At 46.7% G+C, this 22,907-nt stretch overlaps 2 protein-coding genes across 8 annotated transcripts in view; one reads left to right on the top strand and one right to left on the bottom strand.

The window, feature by feature from the left end:
- The window catches only part of LRRC28 (leucine rich repeat containing 28), a 141,699-nt gene extending 126,654 nt beyond the window's left edge, over positions 1–15,045 (bottom strand). For 4 of the 5 annotated variants that reach the window (XM_051822972.2, XM_051822974.2, XM_070053501.1 and 1 more), the window contains exons 1-2: positions 14,890–15,045; positions 9,688–9,913 (exon numbers count right to left, since the gene is read on the bottom strand). In XM_051822972.2, the coding sequence (XP_051678932.1) occupies positions 9,688–9,855 (168 nt within the window). In that variant the 5' untranslated portion in view covers positions 9,856–9,913; positions 14,890–15,045. Of the gene's footprint in view, positions 1–9,687; positions 9,914–14,472; positions 14,613–14,889 lie in introns of those variants that run through there. The other variant, XM_070053503.1, reaches the window with a different exon arrangement.
- An 84-nt stretch (positions 15,046–15,129) lies between these two features.
- TTC23 (tetratricopeptide repeat domain 23) overlaps positions 15,130–22,907 on the top strand; it is a 98,387-nt gene continuing 90,609 nt past the window's right edge. For 2 of the 3 annotated variants that reach the window (XM_070053504.1, XM_070053505.1), the window contains exon 1: positions 15,130–16,795. The gene's annotated coding sequence lies outside the window, so the exon portion shown is untranslated. Of the gene's footprint in view, positions 16,891–22,907 lie in introns of all 3 variants that reach the window. The other variant, XM_008248783.4, reaches the window with a different exon arrangement.

The raw sequence follows: 22,907 nt of genomic DNA, 5'->3' as shown, positions 1-22,907 counted from the left end.
GCACAATCTTTTTTTCCACGGGTGCATACAAGCCGGTCAGTCTTAGCTCCCCAGCACCCCTCACCATCTACCCCTTCGCCTCTTGGCTCACTTCCCCTACATGACCAATTTTCCTTTCTTTTACTCTCTGCCATGGTGGAAACATTCCCAATCTGTGTCATCCAAGATGGCAGCCACTCACCGCGCGTGGCCAGGAGGCACTCGCAATGTGGTTTGTGACTCAGGGACTGAATTTCAGTATCATGTCACTTCGGTTTAAAAATCATCAGCACAGGGGCCAGCTCTGGGGCACAGCGGGTTAAAGCCCTGGTATCCCGTATGGATGCCAGTTCAAGTCCAGGCTCCTCCTCTTCCCATCCAGCTCTCTGCTATGGCCTGGGATACCAGTAGAAGATGCCCAAAGTCCTCCTTGAGCCCCCGTATCCACGTGCGAGACCCGGAAGAAGCTCCTGGCTCCTGGCTCTTGATCAACACAGCTCTGGCCCTTGCAGCCACTGGGGAGTGAATTAGTGGATGGAAGACCTCTCTGTCTCTACCTCTCTCTGTAACTCTTTCAAATAAATAAAATAAATTTTGAAAAAAAAAAAAAGTCATCAGCACATGTGGCTGGCAGCATTCACACCAGAGTCAGGATTTACTAGCAAATTTTCACTTAAACTCAGCTAATTTTAAGTGTAAAATATGAAAAAGTGTGACTTAGTTGTAAAAACAAAGATTTTTAGATTATTTCTCTTAAAAATAAATGAAGCATGTGCTTAGCATTTGTAGAGACAGAACTGTTATATTAACAAACAGATATTTAGGGGCCAGTGCTATGGTAGGAGGTTAAGCAGAGGTGGACATTATGTAGCCAGCAAGGCCTTTGACCCCTAGGGCACCCACTGGGCTCAGACCATTCTTCCCCCAAAAACAGATTGGCTATAAACTTATCAAATTATTTAGTCTAGGTATAATTTTAAGTGACTGATCTGGATTTATGGGGAATAAGTGCTTGAAAATGAACTTAAACTCTGGAAACACACACAGGCAATGGCTGTTAAGCCTTTTTGTTTGTGATACCCTCCCAGTGCACATAAGGGAGGAATCCTGGTCCCTGCCATCTCTTTCCAAACCCCTGCTCCTAACTCTCCAGGCAGAAGCTAGGGAAGAACAGCTTAAGTTGGCTTCTGTGCATTTTATTTCAAAACAGTTAAATTAGACTTGCACTCACAGTAAAACGCAGAGATAAACTGTGCAAAGGGTAACTAGGAAAATGGACTTAACATGCAACATCTCACTGCTCCACAGCACGTAAGTGTGGTTAAATTTTAACTACATGGCATAAGGCTAGAAATAGATCATCAATAATTACCTGAAGAATTAAAATAAAGGCAAGACTAATTGGACTTTAAATTAGGAGACCTTATTATTCTCTAACTGGCAGTAAAAAGGACTTTAGACCCATCCATTAACCTCTTCTAAGCTCAGTTTCCTCAGAAAGAAAAATTGTCCGAATCACTGATAAAGCTCCTTCCACCTTTAAAATTCTGATTTAGTAAAAATAATTAAATCATCATCGGTTGCTCACTTTCTTGGTAAAAGCAGTCTTTCAGTCACAGCAGGGAAGAGATCTGCAAACAGCTTGTTAAGTATTTCATGGGGAACTACTGTCACTAACCACTAATGGTGATGGCAAAGTTTCTACGTCTAAAAATCCAACGGGAAAAGCAGCTTTGATTTGTCGCAGAACTCGCGAGGTTCAGGCACACGCACATGCCCGTTAGTAATGGCTGTCGTCCAGGACCACAGCACAAACAGCCTTCTGACACACCCGCCTGTTTCCACATATTCAACGCAAGGAATAACTGATGCTCTCACCCAGATCCAGCTCAACAACAGAGCAGTCATGGCGACTACGGAGCCCCTGCACCCTAGGAGGGACCCACAGACTGGGGAAAAAAGAAACCCCTTGCACTGGAACTCAAAATGAACAAGCAACATTTAATTCTGTTTCCCCTCCCACACTTGGTTGCCTGGTGCTCTTTATGCTATCTCCTAAACTTACTATTTTTCCCAGAAGGTGTTCAATGCCACGGGATCCAGATCCTACTATTACCAAATTCACAGGCAGCAGGTGGACGGCGCTATGGGACTTTCCCAGCTTTCAAGCCCCTCTCTCCCTTAACCTAGCCATCAGTTGCAAGGCAACCATGCATGTCAATACAACATAAACACAGGCATCCCCACTGCACATCGAACTATTTAGACTCAAGATGTACAAACTTCGAAAGTTGGATGAAACCGTAGTGGCACTATGGTCTGACATTGTTATTTTAATTGAGCCTTACTCATAAAAATAGTAAGTATTTAGTAAGAATACAAACCAAACTTTAGAGTAGAGCCATTCCCTTTTACTATAAACACTTAAGTAGGACCTGATTCTTTCATCCTCATCTCCCTCTTCACACCTCCCACCCATCCACAGTTAGAATCACTATGAATTTTGATGTACACCCTTTGTAATGCCTTTATTTGTCTATGAACAGGATAATGATAGTGGCTGTCTCAGACTGTCTTAAGGAGTAAGTAATATTACGGAACCTCAAAACGTTCCTGGAGAATGTGCATTAAGAGAAAATGATGGGGCTGGCGCTGTGGCACAGTAGGTTAATCCTCCGCCTATGGTGTCAGCATCTCATACAGGTGCCAGTTCTAGTCCCCACTGCCCCTCTTCCAATCCAGCTCTCTGATATGGCCTGGGAAAACAGTAGAAAATGGCCCAATGCTTGGGCCCCTGCATCTGCATGGGAAACCAGCTCCTGGCTCCTGATCGGTGCAGCTCCAGCTGCTGCATCATTTGGGGAGTGAACCAGAAGGAAAACCTTCCTCTCTGTCTGCCTCTCACTGTTAACTCTACCTTTCAAAAAAATAAATAAAATTAAAAAAAAAAGAAAGAGAAAATGATGCATGGACTTCAAAATATCTTTGAAATATTTAAATAAAGAAATCTATTTTCCGTGAGGTTTGTGAAGTCCCCCTACACATACAGATTACTTAGAACAGGTATAAGCTATGGAACAGGTGTAAGCTATGGTTCAATCATCCACCTAAAATGTCAAGTCAACTTCTACATCAACATTGTGACAGGATCTTCTCATTGTGGCCACCACTGGCTATTGCCTGTCTTTAACACATATATTATTTTTTTTAATCTTTGCCAATTGAACAGGTCAAAATGATCAGTGTTTTATTCTTTTTCTACTGGAAATTAAGCATCTTTTTTTTTTTTAAGATTTATTTATTTATTTGAAAGTCAGAGTTACATAGAGAAGGAGAGGCAGAGAGAGAGAGGTCTTCCATCCATTAGCTCATTCCCCAGTTGGCCACAATGCCAGAGCTGTGCCAATCCGAAGCCAGGAGCTTCTTCTAAGTCTCCCATGGGGGTCAGGGGCCAAGGACTTGGCCCATCTTCCACTGGTTTCCCAGGCCATAGCAGAGAGCTGGATCGGAAGTGGAGCAGCCGGGACTCGAACCGGCACACATATGGGATGTCAACACTGCAGGCAGCACGCTCACTGGCTATGCCACGCGCTGACCCCACATCTTTCTTTGTGGTTTTACACTCTTTAATTATTTCCCTGTTCATATTTGATGTGGAAGGTCAGAAATGTTTTCTCCAGAGTCAGAGGAAAAAAAAAATCTGTGCTTCACCCTACATCCTAATTCAGTGGGTCCTTGGGCCCCTCCTCACAGCCTCCCTGTCCACTCATCCCTCCTTGTTTCTTTGCCTCCAACCCAGCCTGGATTTCCTTTCCTATCATTTTAATCAGTCTTGATGAAACCCTCCACCTCCTTAGTACCTCTGGACTTGTACTTCATCCATTTGGCAAAAAGCTAACCCCGGAAGGATGCCACAGTCCCTGAGCTTTAGGCCTCCGATGGCTGAGTACAAAGTCCCCTCAACAAGCAAGCGGACTGTTGCACCATGAGGCTTGGGGATAACATGCAGGCATTCCAGCACTCCTCTCCAGTCCTCTCCCAGGTCATTTCAAACCTGCTCTCTCCACAAATCTCCGCTCCCCAGGCAGATGGCCTTGCCTGGTGAAGTCTGCACTCTCCCCTCCCACCTCCATCTTTGCCCCAGCCCCCCCTCCCTCTTCACTGCTTCTCACCCAGGCAAGGCCCACTCATCCTTTCCTTGGGTCACTCGCCCAGATGCCCACAGCAGATTACATCATCCTTGTCAGAGACCACAGCAGCCGCCTTCACTCATCTACGGCCTGGAACTGCTCAGTATCTAATTTCCCTGCAGAGCGGCGGCTCCGCGAGGGCAGGCCTACATCTCCCATGCACTACTGTGGAGAATCTCACAGAGCCTGGGACACTGAGGTGATAAGTTAATGAATGCCATGCTTAAGCAGTCAGTGTACGATCTATCTACTTGATTTTGTTTAAAATGATCAATCAGAACAAAGTGAGCCAGCAATGAGACAATCTTATTAAATTTTCAAAACTCTTACCCAAAAAAAGACCAAAGAATAATACTTAAAAGTTGTGAGTTCGTTAAACCCATGTTCAAAAAACACACAGTGACTCGCATTACCTGTATGAGAGTCCCTCAAAAAGTTCATGGAGATGCAATTAAAATATAAGTTTATTTTGGTGTTAAACTTCTTAAATCCATGCATATAGAAGTCTTCAAAAAAGTGCAGAAATGTGTATTATGAAAACACTGTGCATGGATTTCAAAACTTTTATTAAGAACCACAGCAGCAATAGAGTAATAAAAGTTTGAAATAATAAATATTTGAAACTTTAAGCACTCTGGTCTCAGAATCAGCCCTTAAGGCATTCAGATCTGGCTAAAAAGCCCAAGAGAGTATTTCAGTCATGGAAAGCCAAGACACTGTGGCAAAAAAAAAAAAAATGTCCTACATGAAAGATCTCTGTGAGTGAGATCCCAGTGGAAAGAAGGGACCATCAAAGGAGGAGGTACCTTTCTCTGAAGGGAGGAGAGAACTTCAAATTTGATTATGGCCCTGTCCAAATAATGTCGGAGTTTGTGGACTCAAAAAGGTTTCCATAGTCTTGGCAACTCATGAAAAGAGACTTGGGTGGTCACTGATGTCATAAGTAAGAGTGTCAATTGTTAAATCAACAGCAGGAGTCACTGTGCACTTGCTCCCATGTAGGATCTCTGTCATTTATGAGTTGGACCATGAGAATTAACTGTAAAACTTGTCTTGAAAGAGTACTTTATACTTTGTGTGTCTGTGTGGGTGCAAACTGCTGACCTCTTAATATAGAATTGATTTTCTGTATATAAAGATAATTAAAAATGAATCTTAATGAAGAATGGGATGGGAGAGGGGGTAGGAGGTGGGACGGGAGTAGGGGTGGGAGGGCAGATATGGGGGGAAGAACCACTACATTCCTAAAGCTGTACCTATGAAATTTATATTTATTAAATAAAAGCTTTCTAAAGAAAAAAAAGAAAGTTTACCATATTACTCATATTGACATATTTATCTTATAACTACCACCAAGATCACAGACTTAATTCTTGAATGCATTTAACATAATTATACAAAGATCCTTTAGAACAATTTCTAAGTTCATTTTAGAACAATTTCTAATGTAAACATGGAACAAAAATCATGTTTCCTAACTACCTCTTAATCCCCTTTTAATTACATAACTACATTTCTGTATAAACCAACTGCTGCTTTAAAAAAGTTTTAAGGTTTCTCAGCTGTACAAACAAATGATAGTAGAGCATAATGAAACAGTGCTTAGAAACATTTTAAAATGTAGGGACGGGCATTGGGCACAGCAGTTAGGACACCGCTTGGGACAGCCACGTCCATACTGAAGTGCCTGGTTCAAGTCCAGATTCTTTGGCTTCCAATCCAGCTTCCTCCTGGTGCACACCCTCTAGAACCTGAGTCCCTGCCATCCACGGAGACCCAGATGAGCTGTGGAATCCTGGTTGGTGTTGAGGGCATTAAGCAGTAGAATCAGCAGGTGAAAAGTTTCTCTCTCTCATCTTTTTTTTTTTTTTTTTTTTGACAGGCAGAGTGGACAGTGAGAGAGAGAGAGACAGAGAGAAAGGTCTTCCTTTTGCCGTTGGTTCACCCTCCAATGGCCGCCACGGCCGAAGGCAGGAGTCAGGTGCTTATCCTGGTCTCCCATGGGGTGTAGGGCCCAAGCACTTGGGCCATCCTCCACTGCACTCCCTGGCCACAGCAGAGAGCTGGCCTGGAAGAGGGGCAACCGGGACAGAATCCGGCGCCCCGACCGGGACTAGAACCCGGGGTGTCGGTGTCGCAAGGTGGAGGATTAGCCTATTGAGCTGCGGCGCCAGCCTTCTCTCTTATCTTTCTCTCAAATAAAGGTGAAAGTCTAAAAATTTTAAAGGTAGTTTAAAATATAAAATACATCTACCCTTTGACCCAGAAACCATACTTTGAGGCATTCCTAAACATAAATACATATGCACATATAAGGATGTATGAATATCTACTGATATTCATGAGAGTATCATGGAATTAAAAAATATGCAGGGGAATATGTATAATAATTGTATTTTCATTGTTAAAAAGAAAAAAATGGAGAGAATAAACAATTACATAACAAAAGCAAGGGAACAGAAGGTGCTTTGATCTGAATGTTTGTCCCCAGTCCCCCTAAATGTTCATAGGCCGAATTTCCAAGGTCAGGGCATTAAGGTACAGGGCTTTGGGGAGTGATCAGGTCAGGAGGGCAGAGCCCTCACGGATGGGACTAAGTGTCCTTGTAATCGAGGCCCAAGAGTGACCCTCTGCCCCTTCTGCCATGTGAGAAGACGTCATACAAACACCAGAAGTGGCCCCACAGACACTGAATCTGCCAGTGCTGTGATCTTGGACACCCCAGTCTCTAGAACGGGGAGACGTAGACCTGTGTTATTTATAAATCACTCAGTGAACACTATTTTGTTACAGCAGCCAGAATGGACCAAGACAGAATGATACAGCCTGCTAACACTGAGTACATCACAAAACAGACAGGAGACAGAAACTGCTTTCCAGATATTCCTCTATGTGGCCTGACATAAGGACATCTACCACTTCTATACTTCGAAAATGAAAAGTGTGCTCTTTCAAATGCATAGAAAGACACTTTTCCCCCAGTGCTCTAGCTGTAAACATGGGCACTGCCCCTGGACATCTGACACACAGCATCCACTGTGCAAGCCAGGGCCTGAGGGCAGAAGAAAGGCAAGGTTGTGTGCCAGTGATGGCCTCTCACCACGAGGCTTCCAACCGGGAGGGCGGAGGGGCAGCGGGGCAAAGGAAGAGAACGCCCACAAGGCACTTAACACAATGAAACAACATTAATGCGGAACAATGAAACAACATGAAAATGGCAGTCACTGCCAGGTGCCAAAGCTTGCTGAAAACAATTCGGAGGCTGCCAAGTAACCACAAAGTGTCTGAGATACTAAGTATTTCCAGTGATCCTCCCCCAGAGTGCTGCAGTTATTACCAAATTGCCTACACCAGCAGCACTCAGAGCCGCTGGCTCAGAGCAATCAAGGACACGCACTGTCTCACGTGTGGCAGTAAGCAGCCACATCTGACACAATCAGGGCATGGCTTTGGTGACTGCTGCTACCCTGGAGCTCTGCACAGTAGTTTATAGTTGGCAAATTTCTTTGACACAAGTGATTCAGTGTTTTAACTGCCAAGAGAAAGCAATTAAAACAAAACACATACCCTTAGCATTTTAAAAATGTGCAACAATTTAATCTCTGATATTAAAAAAGTGGCAGAGCAGGAACTGAAACGCATGCCATGAGCCCCATGAACAGCTACTTAAAGGGTAGAGAGGACCCTCAGGTACCTTCATAAACAGACAACTACAGCTGGAAACCACACAGAGCCAATGTTTATTCTAACTTCTATAAGCAAAGGTGGATTTCTTAGAAGAAAGTCTCCCCTCCGATGGCTATGGCAGACAGCGAAGAAGCAATCCACCCACAAGTTTTTCTTTGTACACTGAAAGGGGACAGTGTGGTGGGACTAGGGCTATCCTTGGCAAAACAGACTAACAGTTAATTAAATATGGTTTTGCATAATCTGATGATGACATTACAAAAAAGCATTCATATAACATTTTCCATTTTTGAAAACTGAAAAAGCTAATTTTGAAAACATAACTAGGGGGCCCATATTGTGGCCCAGTGGATTAAGCTTCCACTTGTGACATCAGGATTCCGCATCAGAGTGACAGTTTAAGTCCCAGCTGTTCTGCTTCTCATCCAGCTCCCTGCTAATGGCCTGGGAAAGAAGAAGATGCCTAAGCACTTGGGCCCCCATCACCTATGTGGAAGACCCAGATGGGGCTCCGGGCTCCTGGCTGTAACCTGGCAATTGCAGTCATTTGGGGAGTGAATCAGTGGATGGAAGATCTCTTTCTGTCTTTCCCTCTTTCTCTGCATCATTTTACCTTTCAAATAAATAAATCTTAAGAAAATGTAAGCACTCAGCATTACATATATACCAGTATTCCAAGCAAAATGAAATATACATATCCCCTTACTTCCAGATACTGTGACAATAAATAAATGTTATAAGGCTTGCTACTTCTGTAGGTATTTCACATTGGTTTAATAAAACTTTTCTGAGAAAACATACCAAATATACAAAGCCAGTAAGATTACTTTCCATACATTCATTTTTGAAATGAATGAAATAATTCATAATGAAAATTATTCATAATAATGAAAATTATGGAAATGAATATATGGAAAATACAATACAAACAAGGGGAAAAAATAGGCCAATTCACAAAGAAACACTATATCAAAAATCATCTAAAATGAATGAGAACTACAATCAAGTACAAAATTCAAATGAGGTTAAGTAATAATCAGAAAACACCACACAGTATATCCATTTTAATCAGAGACCAAATTTTATAGTGAATATTGTGAATAAAAAAAAACTTCATTGGGATATTCTCTTGGAAAAAAATCTAAATAGCTTATTAAATAGCTTATTTCAAGTATAATAAAATTTAGGTTATAATTAACACTATGTGCTTTTTCTTAGAACATAAAAACAATGATTTCAAATGCCGCTTTTGTGGCACAACTTGTTGCAAAAGATTCTATGACAGCCCAATTCCAAAGCATTTGTTCTTCACAGGTCAATAATAAAGAAGGCCCTGCTTTGGTATCAAAACAACCAAAGGATGCTTAGGCTTCCCAAATGCCCCTCTTGACACTTCAGTCTTCAGCCACTCTTCTTCAGGCTCAGACCTCAAAGCCTCCCTGTAGGGATTCCTCACTTACTTTTTAACCAGCCTGTTGGGCGCTCTAACATCCAGGAACCACCTAGGAAGCTCAACACACAACGGAAGCACGAGCCAGTCTAGACGCACATGCTAAAGGAAACGTGGCTGTGAGTGGGAACTGATTTCATCTGTGGTACCGCAGGTGGAAACTCCGGCTTTCTATACACTCCTCCCACAGCCTCACAACTGCAGGAACTTGAGTACTGGATTCACAGACAACGAGAAGCCCCTGTGTGTGTTTTTCTATCACCTGAGCATATAACAAGACGGGGGAATACACCGCCGTCTGAATATCTCAGGATATGTGAAACATAGCCCGGTCAGGGCCACACCTGAAACTGGTCTTGGAAACACAATGCAATACTGTACCAGGGTTGTGAGGGAGTTCCTTTTCATATACAGTCTCTCCAAGTGCTGCAGCCCCTCATCTTTCAGCAACTCCAGCGGGAAATGGTGCAGATTCCTGTAATTTAGGAACAGATTCTTGTGCTTCTCTTGCCTTGCCACAGAGATCGTCTTAGAAAGCTCTGACGCCATGACTGAACATATCCCATCAGGCCCCCGCAGGACTACATCCCGTCCGATTGGTCCATGTCTACAGAGAGAACAGAGAGGAGAATCACTGTGAGGTACTTGGAAGCACTGCCAGGTAAGCCTGCTAGCAAACAGCCACATACGGACAGACAGTACAAATCTCATCATGCACCCAATCCCACATCCTTCTTTAATAACAACAAAGACTGCCTGCAATAGATTTGGAGGATAATTAAGTGCATGTTAAATAATGATTAGATATATCCCTAGTGGAAAAAAAAAAAAAAAACACTTGAGATAGGAATCCTTGTCTGGAAGAACAGAGGCCTTTCTTAACAAGCAACTAAAGGAAACACTTAAAAACCAAATGCAGCAAACCCCATCCCCCTCCCCCTTTTTAAAAAAGATTTATTTGAAAGGCAGTTACAGAGAGGCAGAGGCAGAGAGATTGATCTTCCATCCATTGGTTCACTCCTTAAGTGGCTACTGGGCTTGATCTGAAGCCAGGCGCTTCTTCCGGGTCTGCCACATGGGTGCAGAGGCCCAAGCATTTGGGCCATCTTCTACTGCTTTCCCAGGCCATAGCAAAGAGCTGGACTGGAAGTGGAGCAGCTGGGACTCGAACCAGCACCCATATAGGATGCCGGCACTGCAGGCGGTGTCCTTACCCACTACACCGCAGTGCCGGCCCCTCCCATTCCCTTCTTGAACTACCTCATTTCACATTTAGCTTAAAGCATTTCAATAATATTAAGAATAGATGTTAAACTATAAATAATTTGTTTCTAGATCACTAACAGCGTCATTTCTTCATTTTCTAGCATCTAACTATTGTCCTATAGTCTATCTAACTCTTTCATTTTTTTATTCTTATCTTCCTTTTTTTTTATTTTTTTATTTTTTATTTATTTATTTTTTTTTTTTGACAGGCAGAGTGGACAGTGAGAGAGAGAGACAGAGAGAAAGGTCTTCCTTTGCCGTTGGTTCACCCTCCAATGGCCGCCGCGGTCGGCGCGCTGCGGCCGGCGCACCGCGCTGATCCGATGGCAGGAGCCAGGAGCCAGGTGCTTTTCCTGGTCTCCCATGGGGTGCAGGGCCCAAGCACCTGGGCCATCCTCCACTGCACTCCCTGACCACAGCAGAGGGCTGGCCTGGAAGAGGGGCAACCGGGACAGAATCCGGCGCCCCGACCGGGACTAGAACCCGGTGTGCCGGCGCCGCTAGGCGGAGGATTAGCCTAGTGAGCCGCGGTGCCGGCCTATTCTTATCTTCCTTTTTAACACTGCAGATTATCATAAGTAGCAATAAAAAAATAGGCCCAGGGTCACAGTTCAATTATTTTAAATCATTTCAATGACAGAAGCAGCACTGCACTAGGAAACCAGAACCTTGTATTATTCTGTCACAGTCTCTAAGGGCCTCAGCTGCCTAATGTGTAAGATAAAAGAGCAGGAGTTCAGCCTAGAGGTTAGCATGCCTACATCTCACACTGGAGTACCTAGGTCCTAATGTGTAAGATAAGAGGGCAGGAGTTCAGCCTGGCGGTTAGGACACCTACATCCCTACATCTCACACTGGAGTACCTAGGTTCATATCTGGCCCCAGCTCCTTACTCCTTCCTGCCAATGCAGACCCTGGAAGGCAGCAGTGATGCCTGAGTAACCGAGTTCTTGCCACCCACATGGGAGAGCGGGACGGCATTCCTGCTACTGTTTCTGCCCTGGTCACTGTAGGCCTTTGCTGAGTGACCCACGGGATGGGAGTGCTTTCTCTGTCTCTCTGCCTTTTAAAGAAATAGTTTTTTTTTTTATTTTTTATTATTATTTTTTTTTTGACAGGCAGAGTGGACAGTGAGAGAGAGAGACAGAGAGAAAGGTCTTCCTTTTGCCATTGGTTCACCCTCCAATGGCCGCCGCGGCCGGCGCGCTGCAGCCGGCGCACCGCGCTGATCCGATGGCAGGAGCCAGGTGCTTCTCCTGGTCTCCCGTGGGGTGCAGGGCCCAAGCACTTGGGCCATCCTCCACTGCACTCCCTGGCCACAGCAGAGAGCTGGCCTGGAAGAGGGGCAACCAGGACAGAATCCGGCGCCCCGACCGGGACTAGAACCCTGTGTGCCGGCGCCGCAAGGTGGAGGATTAGCCTAGTGAGCCGCGGTGCCGGCCAGTTTTTCTTTTTAAAGGAATCTACTTTAAAATAGATAAAATAAAATGGATTGGTTTAAAGGCCCGTGTCCAGGACAGATTATTTTAAATTCTCTACTAGCTGACAAAGGCAGGAAGAGAAGTATCATTTGCCATCTTATCCACATGGCAAGGAGTTGAAACAAACTTCACCATCACTTAACACAACAAGGAACAGACTCCGGCTTCCAGAATCTGTCCAAGGTCAAACAGCTCATAAAGGATAAAAGCAAGGGTTTGATGCTGGGCCCAATGGATTTCAAAGCCTGGGTTCCTTACAACACTAACTCACGGGATTCCGCAGGGTACCAAGAGCAACTACAAAGAAGCTGAGCTTTGCTCAAAGATTCTACTCTTCTTGGGCATCGCTTCCAAACTCACAGTAACATAAAAAAAAATCCTTTTTTCTTATGAAAAACAATTTTCACCAGGAATTAACACCAAACAAGTGCAAAATTCAGCAACATAAGCCTTCAACAAACACAATCATACCTTTTTTGGATATTTTCTATTATTTCCAAACTCATTCCTAAGACAGAGCTTGTCTTTAAGAAAAATTATTCATTTATTTGGCAGAATGACAGAGACAGAGATCTTCCATCTGCTGGTCCACTCCCCAGTTGGCTGCATCCCCTGGGGCTGGAGCCAGCTGAGTCCAGGAGCGAGAACTCCATCCAGGTCTCCCACGTGGATGGCAGGGACCCACGAACTTGAGCCATCATCTGCTGCTTCCCAGGCAGATTAACAGGGAGCTGAGTGGGAAGCGGAGTAGCCAGGACTCGAAGCCATCCCCGATACAGTAGGATGTGGACATCGCAGGTGGCAGCTTAACTGACTGCACCACAATGCCCGGCCGAGCTCGCCATTTTTAACAAAAGACTAAATCTTTGTGAGAAAAATCAATAACCACCCCAATGTAACCTAAGAATCGCAAGCCAGAAAGTTGGATGTCACAATCCCATGTCCTCATTCATCTGCCACTTTTTTTTTTTTTTTTGACAGGCAGAGTGGACAGTGTGGACAGTGAGAGAGAGAGAGACAGAGAGAAAGGTCTTCCTTTGCCATTGGTTCACCCTCCAATGGCCGCCGTGGCCGGCGCGCTGTGGCCGGCGCACCGCACCGCTCCGATGGCAGGAGCCAGGAGCCAGGTGCTTTTCCTGGTCTCCCATGGGGTGCAGGGCCCAAGCACTTGGGCCATCCTCCACTGCACTCCCGGGCCACAGCAGAGAGCTGGCCTGGAAGAGGGGCAACCGGGACAGAATCCAGCGCCCCAACTGGGACTAGAACCTGGTGTGCCGGCACCGCAAGGTGGAGGATTAGCCTAGTGAGCCGCGGCGCCGGCCTTCATCTGCCACTTCTAATCCATCCCAAGGCTCATGGTCCCCACATCCAAAACACGCCTCAAACCCAACCACATCCCTGCACCTGCCAAACACAAGCCTCTGTCATCTCCTGCCTGCCATGGTACAGGGGTCTCCCCATGTCCACTCTGCTCACCTCCACACGCCAATCACTGCAGCGTGCCTCGGCGTCTAGTTACACCTCACGATGGCAGGCTCGCCGCTTACTAAACCCAGGAGCTTCGTCCCTGGAAACTCAAACTCTTGCCAGGCACTCCCGGCTCCTCACCATCTGGCCGGCCCACTTCTCCCACCTCAGCTGCTGCACTGCCCACGGCTTCTCACCAGCCGCCCCGGCTTGTCTGGTCCTTGAAGCTACCAAGCGCCTCACGGCACCTGCTGTTCTCTTGAGCTGGAAAGCAGCGCCAACACCCTCCAGGCTTCACCTAAAATCACTTCCCTGGCCCCAACCGGCCACCACTTGATTTTTCCTTAAGACGCTTCACCGTTCGTTATCTATTTATGGGTGCACCTGCTGACGGCCAATCCAGCCAAGAGTCAGAAATCCCGCTGCTGTCCCCACGCCCGCGCACCTGTATCCGGCCACGACCCAGAGGAAGCTGTCAAACGGCGCGAAGGGGCAGAATTCGGGCACGTTTCGCAGTAGCACTGCAGGATCACTACCTCGAGGAGGGACCTACCTCAAGACCACTTGACTAGAGACTCGCCACCCAACACGGGATCGCTGCCCCACTATTCATTCAGTCCCGCAGCGGACACTCCTGAGCGCGGCTCATGGGTGAGGGGAACGCGCCGCGCCCCCAGGGCAGGGGGACCGGCGAGGGACCAGCAGGCAGAGCTGACACCCGTGGCGGGCTTGCTCTGCACCGATCTACACCGAGTCCACACTCGCCCTGCGCGCGTTCCGGCCGCGGCCAGTGCCCCAGTCCTCACCACCCCCGCCGAGGTGCCACCCAGGACCGACCGTGCCGACGCCCCGGCTCTCTACCAGGCTGCCCTCCTCAGCCCCCCGCCCAGCGGCCGCGGCTACGGCCCAGGCAGGCGCGCACGACGCCGGCTTCCAGGCAGGTGCCACTCACCGTCTTCCCGCTGCAACCGCACGGCCCTCCCGCGGCGGCCGGGCCCGCGCCCCGAACGCAGGCTACTTCAGCCGAGAGGCGTCCCTCGGCCGGCCCTCCCCGGCCCGGATTCAGCGAGCACGCCCCGCGCAGGGCCCGGCGGCGCCAGTGCACCCGAAAGGCACGCGTCCAGGCTGTCCCCCGGGCCGTCCGCCCCAGCCCCAGCACGCGTTGGCCCCGGCGAGCCCCGCGCCTGCCCGCTCACCGACCCGTTCCCCGGGGGTCCCAGGTCCGCGGGCCGCGCGAGCCGAGGAGCCCCCGGCAGCCGCGGCGGCCCGAGGCCCCGACGGCCCCGCGCTCCCACCCGGCGTGGCCCGACCGCCTCCGTGGCGGGTCCCCGCCGGGAAGCCGGGCCACGCGGACGGCCGCGGCACTCACCTCAGGGTGCCGGCGGAGCCAGCGCTACGGAGCGCAGGCGGCGCTGGACGGCTGGAAGCGAGGCCGGGGGCGGGGCGGGGCGCGGCGGCGGGGGCGGGGCCCGGGCGGGGCGGAACCCTCGCTCCCGGGAGTTGGGGGACGGGGACGGGAAGGCGAAACCTCGCGATACCACGCCTCTTTGCCAGCGATGTGCCTATTGGCCGACAGCACGGCTTCCCTCGCACTAGCCCCGCCCACGGCGCTGCTCTTGCTTCCGGCTCCGCCCCGGGGCTCGTGGTGGGGAGAGACGCGCTGGGCTTGGGATCCACTAGCGGTGGTCTAGCCGGGGGCAGGCGGGCAGCCGCCGGGAGCGGGCCGGCGCTTTCCCCGAGACGTTCGCCGGGCTGTGCGGCTCTCACCGAATGCATGGCTGAGGGATCGCGAGCGCTGATGGCCGTCCTGAGGGCCGTGCTGCAGCCGTAGCAGGAGCGGCCGCCGCTGGGGCCGGTGCTGTCCGGCCCGACGGCTGCGAGGGGCCAGCCGGCATCCGCCCCGCCGCCCTGCCAGGCTGGGTCTGCTGCGAGGAGCAGCTGCTGAAGCGGAGAACGGCGGCGAAGGCAGGCAGGGTCTGTGCTGCTTAAAAAACCCGAGTATTCGGGGTCGTTTTCGCCTAAAAGCGCGTGCCTTTGAGCGTCGTCCTCATGACTGCGGCAGCTTCCTTCTGCAAGGATTTTTTTTTTTTACGATTTCCTGCCTGAAACCGCTCAGTTCTCGTCCTTGGAGAAGCGAGGGGGGCTGTTCATTTGCTGGAAGCTCACGGTCCGGCAACCTTAACTTCACATACACTGAGCTGATCTTTCATTGGTGTAGTTGCTCCAGAGCTGAGTGACCTACAGAGCAACACCAGGTCCACAGCAAGATCTGAGATGTAGTTAAGTATCGATTATTGGCTAAATCTGGCCTCATTCGTTGCTGAACTGTACGGCCTAGTGTGTGTCATGTTTTTCTACAACCTTTTGTACCGTTTCATGATGCCTAGGGATTTGTGGTACTCGGAGTTTGTTTGTTTTTATTTTTTATTTTATTTTATTCATTTATTTTTTTTTGCTGGACTTAGGACCGGGAAATGTGATTGATGCCAAAATAAAAATCCCGAATATTAAAGAGCAACCCAAATAATAAGACTTGCTGCTAAACTGGAAGAAACTTTTCTAAAAATGGATTAACAGTAGAACATGTCTAAAAGTCCCAGCTTTTTGATCTGGTCATCAAAAGTGAGTTGAAATTACTTATTTCCTCCCCAAACTGACAGAAAAGTTGCCCAGCCCTCCGACGCGATTGTGCTCCTGGGACCTCTCAGAAGTTGTGTTTGTGGGTGGTCACTTTGCACCCTGCGTCTCACTTCAAGTGGGAAGAAACCCTGTGGCTTCAGCCTGTGGCTTTCCCAGCTTTGACAAAGTTTAAGGTGAACAGGCAGTGATACCGCTTTAAGAAATTTGCAAGGAAAAGACAACCCCATTTTAAAATTCCCACCTCTGGTTCCCAACGATTGGATTGCAAACTTTGGCAAAATACTGCTCTCCACTTCCTATTGGCTAATGCTCTGTCATTCATTCTGCCTGGAGTTTTACGAGGACCCCTTGCTTTACAGAAAAAGGCTGCTCTAATTCAGTCTGGAAGTGCTTTATGTAAAACTCCCTTCCACGTCTCACCAAACTGATACCTCGGGAACCAAACTGGCCAATCAGCTTGCCAAACCAACTGTGCCGTTTGCAGGAAAAAGAATCGGAGAACCTCTGAGGCAGCCTGGGGGACACCAACAAAGGATTTTACGACGTGGTTGGAGCGTGGAGAGTTAAAGAAACTTTTCCGGTTTTTCGCTAGTTTTAAGGAGTTCAGTGTCAAAGGAAAACCAGAAGAAATACAGGTACGGTGTGAGGGCATGAGAGTCGTCAGAGAGATGTTTCTCTTTAGGGTGAAGTTGGAAAACGTTACCCCTGGAGTCTCAGTGGATTGTGAAAGGTAAAGGAAGTCAGGTAGTAAGATTAATTGGAGGTGGTTTTCTACTTTAAGAAACTATGCTGTTATTGTTGCTTAAATGTGGATTTAGAGACATTTAATAACTAATTTTTATGAAATGGATGTTTTTTGTGTGTTCATTATTATACCCGATATAATAGATGATCCATTATCAAAAGATGTGAGAGAAAATTAACATTGGCTTTGGACCCTGATTTCGTGTATCTCTGTAGAGTAGGAAATCCGGAAACAGATCTGCTAATGGCCAAGCAAAAACATTATTGGTAGCAGAATCAGGTAGTCAATCCAAGGAGAAGTTCTCAAACAGAAACTCCTTGTGGTGCAATTGAAGCAGTAGAGGTGATCATTGTTCATGCTGAGTGGTTCCTTTTGCTTTTCCCTCACAATTTAACTGCTTTTTACTGCATTTGACTGAATTGGAGGAATTTCATCAAAAACAGAAGGCAGGCCATGGGAGGGGCCTCATTAAGAGTGTAGGTTTTCACCTCCCTGTTTCCCTGAGACAAAACTCAGGTCCTCACTCGGGTGAGCTGCTGTAGTGTGCCTGACGCTGTGTCATGGGGGGAAGAGACGGGGAAGGGCCCTTCCCAGAAAAGCAATGTGCACCAGCCACCCCGAGAAGGGCGCTCGCACCCTGCTTACCTTCATCCCTGAAACAAGACGCGTTTCAAAGAATCTGAAGCTCATCCATCCTGAGTGGTAGATCAGTGGTTCTAAACTGGGTAGGGGAGAAGTTGGGATTGGAGCTGTGGAAAACAGCTGGGACCACGCCTCCTGCTCAAGCTGACTGATGCCTGACCGCAATGCTCACAAAATATCCGTTGATGTCCCCTGGATATCTTTGCCCTTTTGAAGTTAGGGTAGCAAATGCAATGCTGTGATGAAATTAAAGTGACATGTGTCACTTTAGGGCAATGGCAGTGAAAAGCCACCCTCAGTTTCCCAATCTTTCTCAAACTCTGGCAAAACTGTTGTTGACTAAGCTTTGCTCAGCCTGGGTCTCTGAGCGACTGTGTGTAGCATGGAGTTAAATGTCAGTCTGTCCAATCCTGACTACCTCAACTGTTTTCTCTAGAGACACAGGCATTTCGTTTGTTTAAGTTTTCTTTTGTTAGTTTTTAAAAGTGCCCTGGTTGGGCCGGCACCGCCACTCAATAGGCTAATCCTCCACCTGGCGTCGCCGGCACACCAGGTTCTAGTCCCGGTCAGGGCGCCGGATTCTGTCCCGGCTGCCCCTCTTCCAGGCCAGCTCTCTGCTGTGGCCAGGGAGTGCAGTGGAGGATGGCCCAAGTGCTTGGGCCCTGCACCCCATGGGAGACCAGGAGAAGCGCCTGGCTCCTGCCATCGGATCGGTGCGGTGCGCTGGCCGCAGCGCGCCGGCCGCGGCGGCCATTGGAGGGTGAACCAACGGCAAAAAGGAAGACCCTTCTCTTTGTCTCTCTCTCACTATCCACTCTGCCTGTCAAAAAAAAAAAAAAAAAAAAAAAAGCCCTGGTTAATTCTTTCAAATAATATAAATAAATCTTTAAAAGTAAGCTCTTGTAATTCTTATAATCACCAAATATATATAAAAAAAAGATTACATCTAAATCTGCAGTGTGATTTCATAGCTATTTTTAACAGTTTTAGTGAGGTATAATTCACTTACTGCAAAATTCATTTTTTTAAAAGATTTATTTTATTTATTTGAAAGAGAGTTAGAGAGAGGTAGAGACAGAGAGAGAGGTCTTCCATCCACTGGTTCACTCCCCAGATGGCCGCAACAGCTGGAGCTGTGCTGATCCGAAGCCAGGAGCCAGGGGTTCTTCTGGGTCTCCCACGTGGGAGCAGGGGCCCAAGGACTTGGGCCATCTTCTACTGCTTTCCCAGGCCATAGTAGGGAGCTAGATTAGAAGTGGAACAGCCGGAAATAGAACCAGCGCTCATATGGGATGCTGGCGCTTCAGGCCAGGGCTTTAACCCACTGCACCACAGCACTAGCCCCCCAAAATTCATTTGTTTTAAGGATACAACTCATTGATTTAGAAAATTTATAGAGTTGAGCAACCATCCAGTTTCAAATGATTTCTGTCACCCTAAAAAGATATCATATCTATTTGCAGACAACTCTCCATAGCTATCACCCAGTCACTAATACAACTTTCTCTGTATATTGACCTTTTCTAGCTATTTCATATGAATAGAACTACATAATATGTGACCTTTTACATCTGAATTCTTTCATTTAACATTTTTGAAGTTTATCTGTATTGTAATATGTATCATCATTTCATTCCTTTTTATTGCCAAGTAATAATCCATCACATAACAATACCAGCTTTTGTTTACCTGTTCACCAGTTGACACACATTTGGATGCTTTCAATATTTAGTCTTTGTGAATAATGTGGCAATGAGGGTATGTGCAAGTTGTTTTGTGAGCATGTATTTCCAGTGTTCTTAGGTTCATACATAGGAATGGAATTGTAGAGTCATATGGTCATATATAGTTTAGCTTTTTTTTTTTTTAGATTTACTTGAAAGGCAGAGAGAGGGAGAAGGATCTCTTCCATCTACTGTTTCACTCCCCAGTTGCCCACGATGGCCAGGGCTGGGCCATGCTGAAGCCAGGAGCCAGGAACTCAATCCTGGTCTCCCACGTGGATGACAGGAACTCCAGCCATCATCTGCTGCCTCCCAAACACATTAGCAGGGAGCTGGATGGGAAGTGGAGTAACCAGCACTAGAATGAGCACTCCAATATGGGAAGCAGGCATCCCAAGCAGTGGCTTAATCTGCATCACAACACCCACCCCATGTTTAACTTTTTGAGGACTATCCCAAGTGTCCTCAGAGATGAGTGTGCCATTCTGCATTCCCATCAGTAGAGTGAAAGGGTTCTAATTCCTCTACACCCTCACCTGCACTTCTTACCATCTTTTTTATTATTGTCATTATGGTGGATGTTTCATGGTATCTCAAGTTTTGGTCTACGTTTTCCTGGTGATCAATGATATTGAACTTCTTTTCATGTGCTTATTAGCCTTCCATATGTCTTCTTTTATAACATGTCTTTTCATATATTTTGCCCATTTTAATTGGATTATTGTCACATTAATATTGAGTTATAAGTATTATATATTCTAGATAAATGTCTGCTGTGAAATGCATGATTTGTAAATAGTTTCTCCCATTCTATGTGTTGTTGCCTTTAGCTTAAATGGTGTCTTTTGAAGCAACAAAAGATTTATGCATTCGATGAAGTGCAACTTCTCTCTCTCTTTTTGTTAATCACGAGTGCCTTTAGTGTTGTATATAAGAAATCTTTGTGTAACCCAAGCTCATGAAGACTTACTCCTATGTTTGCTAGGAGTTTCATGGTTTCAGTTCTTACTCTCAGGTCTTTGATCCGTTTGGACTTAATTTCCAGATACAGTGTGAAGTAGAAGTCCAGCTTCATTCTTTTGCGTGTGTCTATCCTGTTGAAGACTCTTGTTTGCCCCATTGAATTATGTTGTCATCCTTGCCAAAAAATAATAGCTCAAGGGTAGGTATGTGGCGTAGCGCTTACGGTGCCAGTTAGGACTCCGTGTCGCACATCGAGTGACTGGGTTCAGTTCCCGGCTCCAGCTGCTGACACCAGCTTACTGCTAACGTGGACCGTGCGGCAGCAGTGATGTCTCAAGTGGCTGGGTTGCTGCACTCGTGTCGGAGACCTGGATTGAGATCCCGCATCCCGGCTTCATCCCGGCCCAGCCCTGACTGTTGCAGGCATTTGAAGAGTGAACTAGCAGATGGGCGCTCGCTCTCTTTCCGTCTCTCTGTCTCAAATAAATAAAATCTAAAAATTAAAAAATATTAATTGATCATATAGGTAAAGATTTCTATTTGGACTCTCAGCTTTATTTGATTATTCTATATGCTAATCCTTACACCAGTGCCACCCTGTTTTGTTGGTTTCCTCCTTCTCTCCCAGCTTTATTGAGATATGATTGACCAAAACAATACATATATAGTTAAATACTTTTTAATCTTAATTTTATTTGAAAGTCAGAGAGGAAGAGACAGAGATCTTCCAGTTGCTGGTTTATTCCCCAAATGCCTGAAACACCTGGGGCTAGGCCAGGCCAAAGCCAGGAGAGTGCCACATGGGTCGCAAGGACCCAAGTACTTGAGCTTTCATCTGCTGACCCCTAGGGCATGCAGTAGAAGGTCAAGACTCAAGCCAGGACTCCAGTGATGGGATATGGCAGTCTCAAATGACAGCTTAAATGCTGCACCAGACACACATCCCCACAATGTATATACTTAAGGTATATTACATGGTATTTTGATATAAATATACCTTGTATACCTTGTATAATGATTCCCACAGTCAAGCTAAAATGACATCTATTTCCTGAGATAATTATCATTTTTGTGTGTGTGATGAGAAACTTAAGATCTGCTCTCTTAACAAATTTCAGGTATACAGTACATGATTACTAACTGTAGTTCCCACACTATACATTATGTCTCTAGAACTTATGTATCATATAACTGAAAATGTGTAAATATACACTGTTTTGATTATTGTGGTTCTATAGCAAGTTTTTAAATCAGGAGGTATGAATCTTCCAACTTATTTTTATAAAACATTTTATTTATTTATTTGAGAGGTGGAGTTACAGACAGAAAGAGAGGGAAACAAAAGTCTTCCATCTGCTCGTTCACTCTGCAATGGCCAGAGCTGAGCTGATCCTGGCCAGGAGCCAGGAGCTTCTTCCAGGTCTCCCACAGGGGCCCAAGCACTTGGGCCATGTTCTACTGTTTTCTCTGGCCATAGCAGAGAGCTAGATTGGAAAAGGAGCAGGTAGTATATGAACTGGCACTTGTATGGGATTCTGGCGCCACAGGTAGAGGCTTAACCTACTATGCCACACTACTGGCCCCTCTCCAACTTATTTTTAAAGATTTTTATAATCCATCTTAGGCCTCTTGCATTTCCATGTGAATTTAAAGATCATGTAAGTTTCGGCCAAAAACTGGCAGCTGGGATTTTGATAGGGACTGCATTAAATTGTTAGGTCAATTTGAAGAGTATAGCAATTTTAATAATATTGTGTCGAGGGCTAGCGCTGTGGCGTAGTGGGTGAAGCCACTGCCTGCAGCACTGGCATCCCATATGGGCACTGGTTCAAGTCCCGGCTGCTCCGCTTCTGATCCAGCTCGCTGCTATGGCCTGGGAAAGCAGTAGAAGATGACCCAAGTGCTTGGGCCCCTGCACCCATGTGGGAGACCCAGAAGAAACTCCTGGCTCCTGTCTTTGGATTGGCCCAGCTCTAGCTGTTGCAGCCATTTGGGGAGTGAACCAGCAGATGGAAGACTCACTCTCTCTCTCTTTGCCTCTGCCTCTATCACTCTGCCTTTCAAATAAATAAATTTTTAAATAATAATAATATTGTGTCTTATATCTCATGAACATGGAATGTCTCTCCATATATTTCTTAGAAGAAAAGAGTGGAGTAGGTTTCTGTCTTCATGCAAGAAAGAATTCACACATGACACAGACTAGTGGTGAACAGGAAGCAAGGTTTCATGGGGTAGGGCGTCCATTAGAACACATGAGCATCTCTCCAGACAAAATCTGAGAGAGAGTGTCCAGTCATTCAGACTGGGGAAGGCAAGGGCACGTGGTTTATTGGGGATTGTACACTGACAGGCCAGGTGGGTGGCTCAGGAAAGAGCTGAGAGCTGAGCGCGCAGTCTGTATTCAGACTAGGGCTTTTAAGGGAATAGGGACCAGTTCTCCCTGCCATTTCTCCTTCCTCTCCTCTCGTCTCCTGGACAAAGGGTCCAAGTGTGAATTAAGTAAAATTCCCCCCAACGTTTTACTACTCTGTGTTATCAGTCTGGGTAGCTCACTTGGCAGAGAAGATTCCTGTAGGGTGCCTGCCTTGGGGGAGAAGGCTGGGACCACCTGTAACTTACTGGGGCATGGGCAGGACTTGGATTGTAAAATCCTGGGCTGCTTCCGGGGTG

The sequence above is a fragment of the Oryctolagus cuniculus genome, chromosome 12 (genome assembly GCF_964237555.1).
Source record: "Oryctolagus cuniculus chromosome 12, mOryCun1.1, whole genome shotgun sequence".
Lineage (NCBI taxonomy): Eukaryota > Metazoa > Chordata > Mammalia > Lagomorpha > Leporidae > Oryctolagus > Oryctolagus cuniculus.
This window is presented reverse-complemented; position numbering and strand designations above follow the sequence as displayed.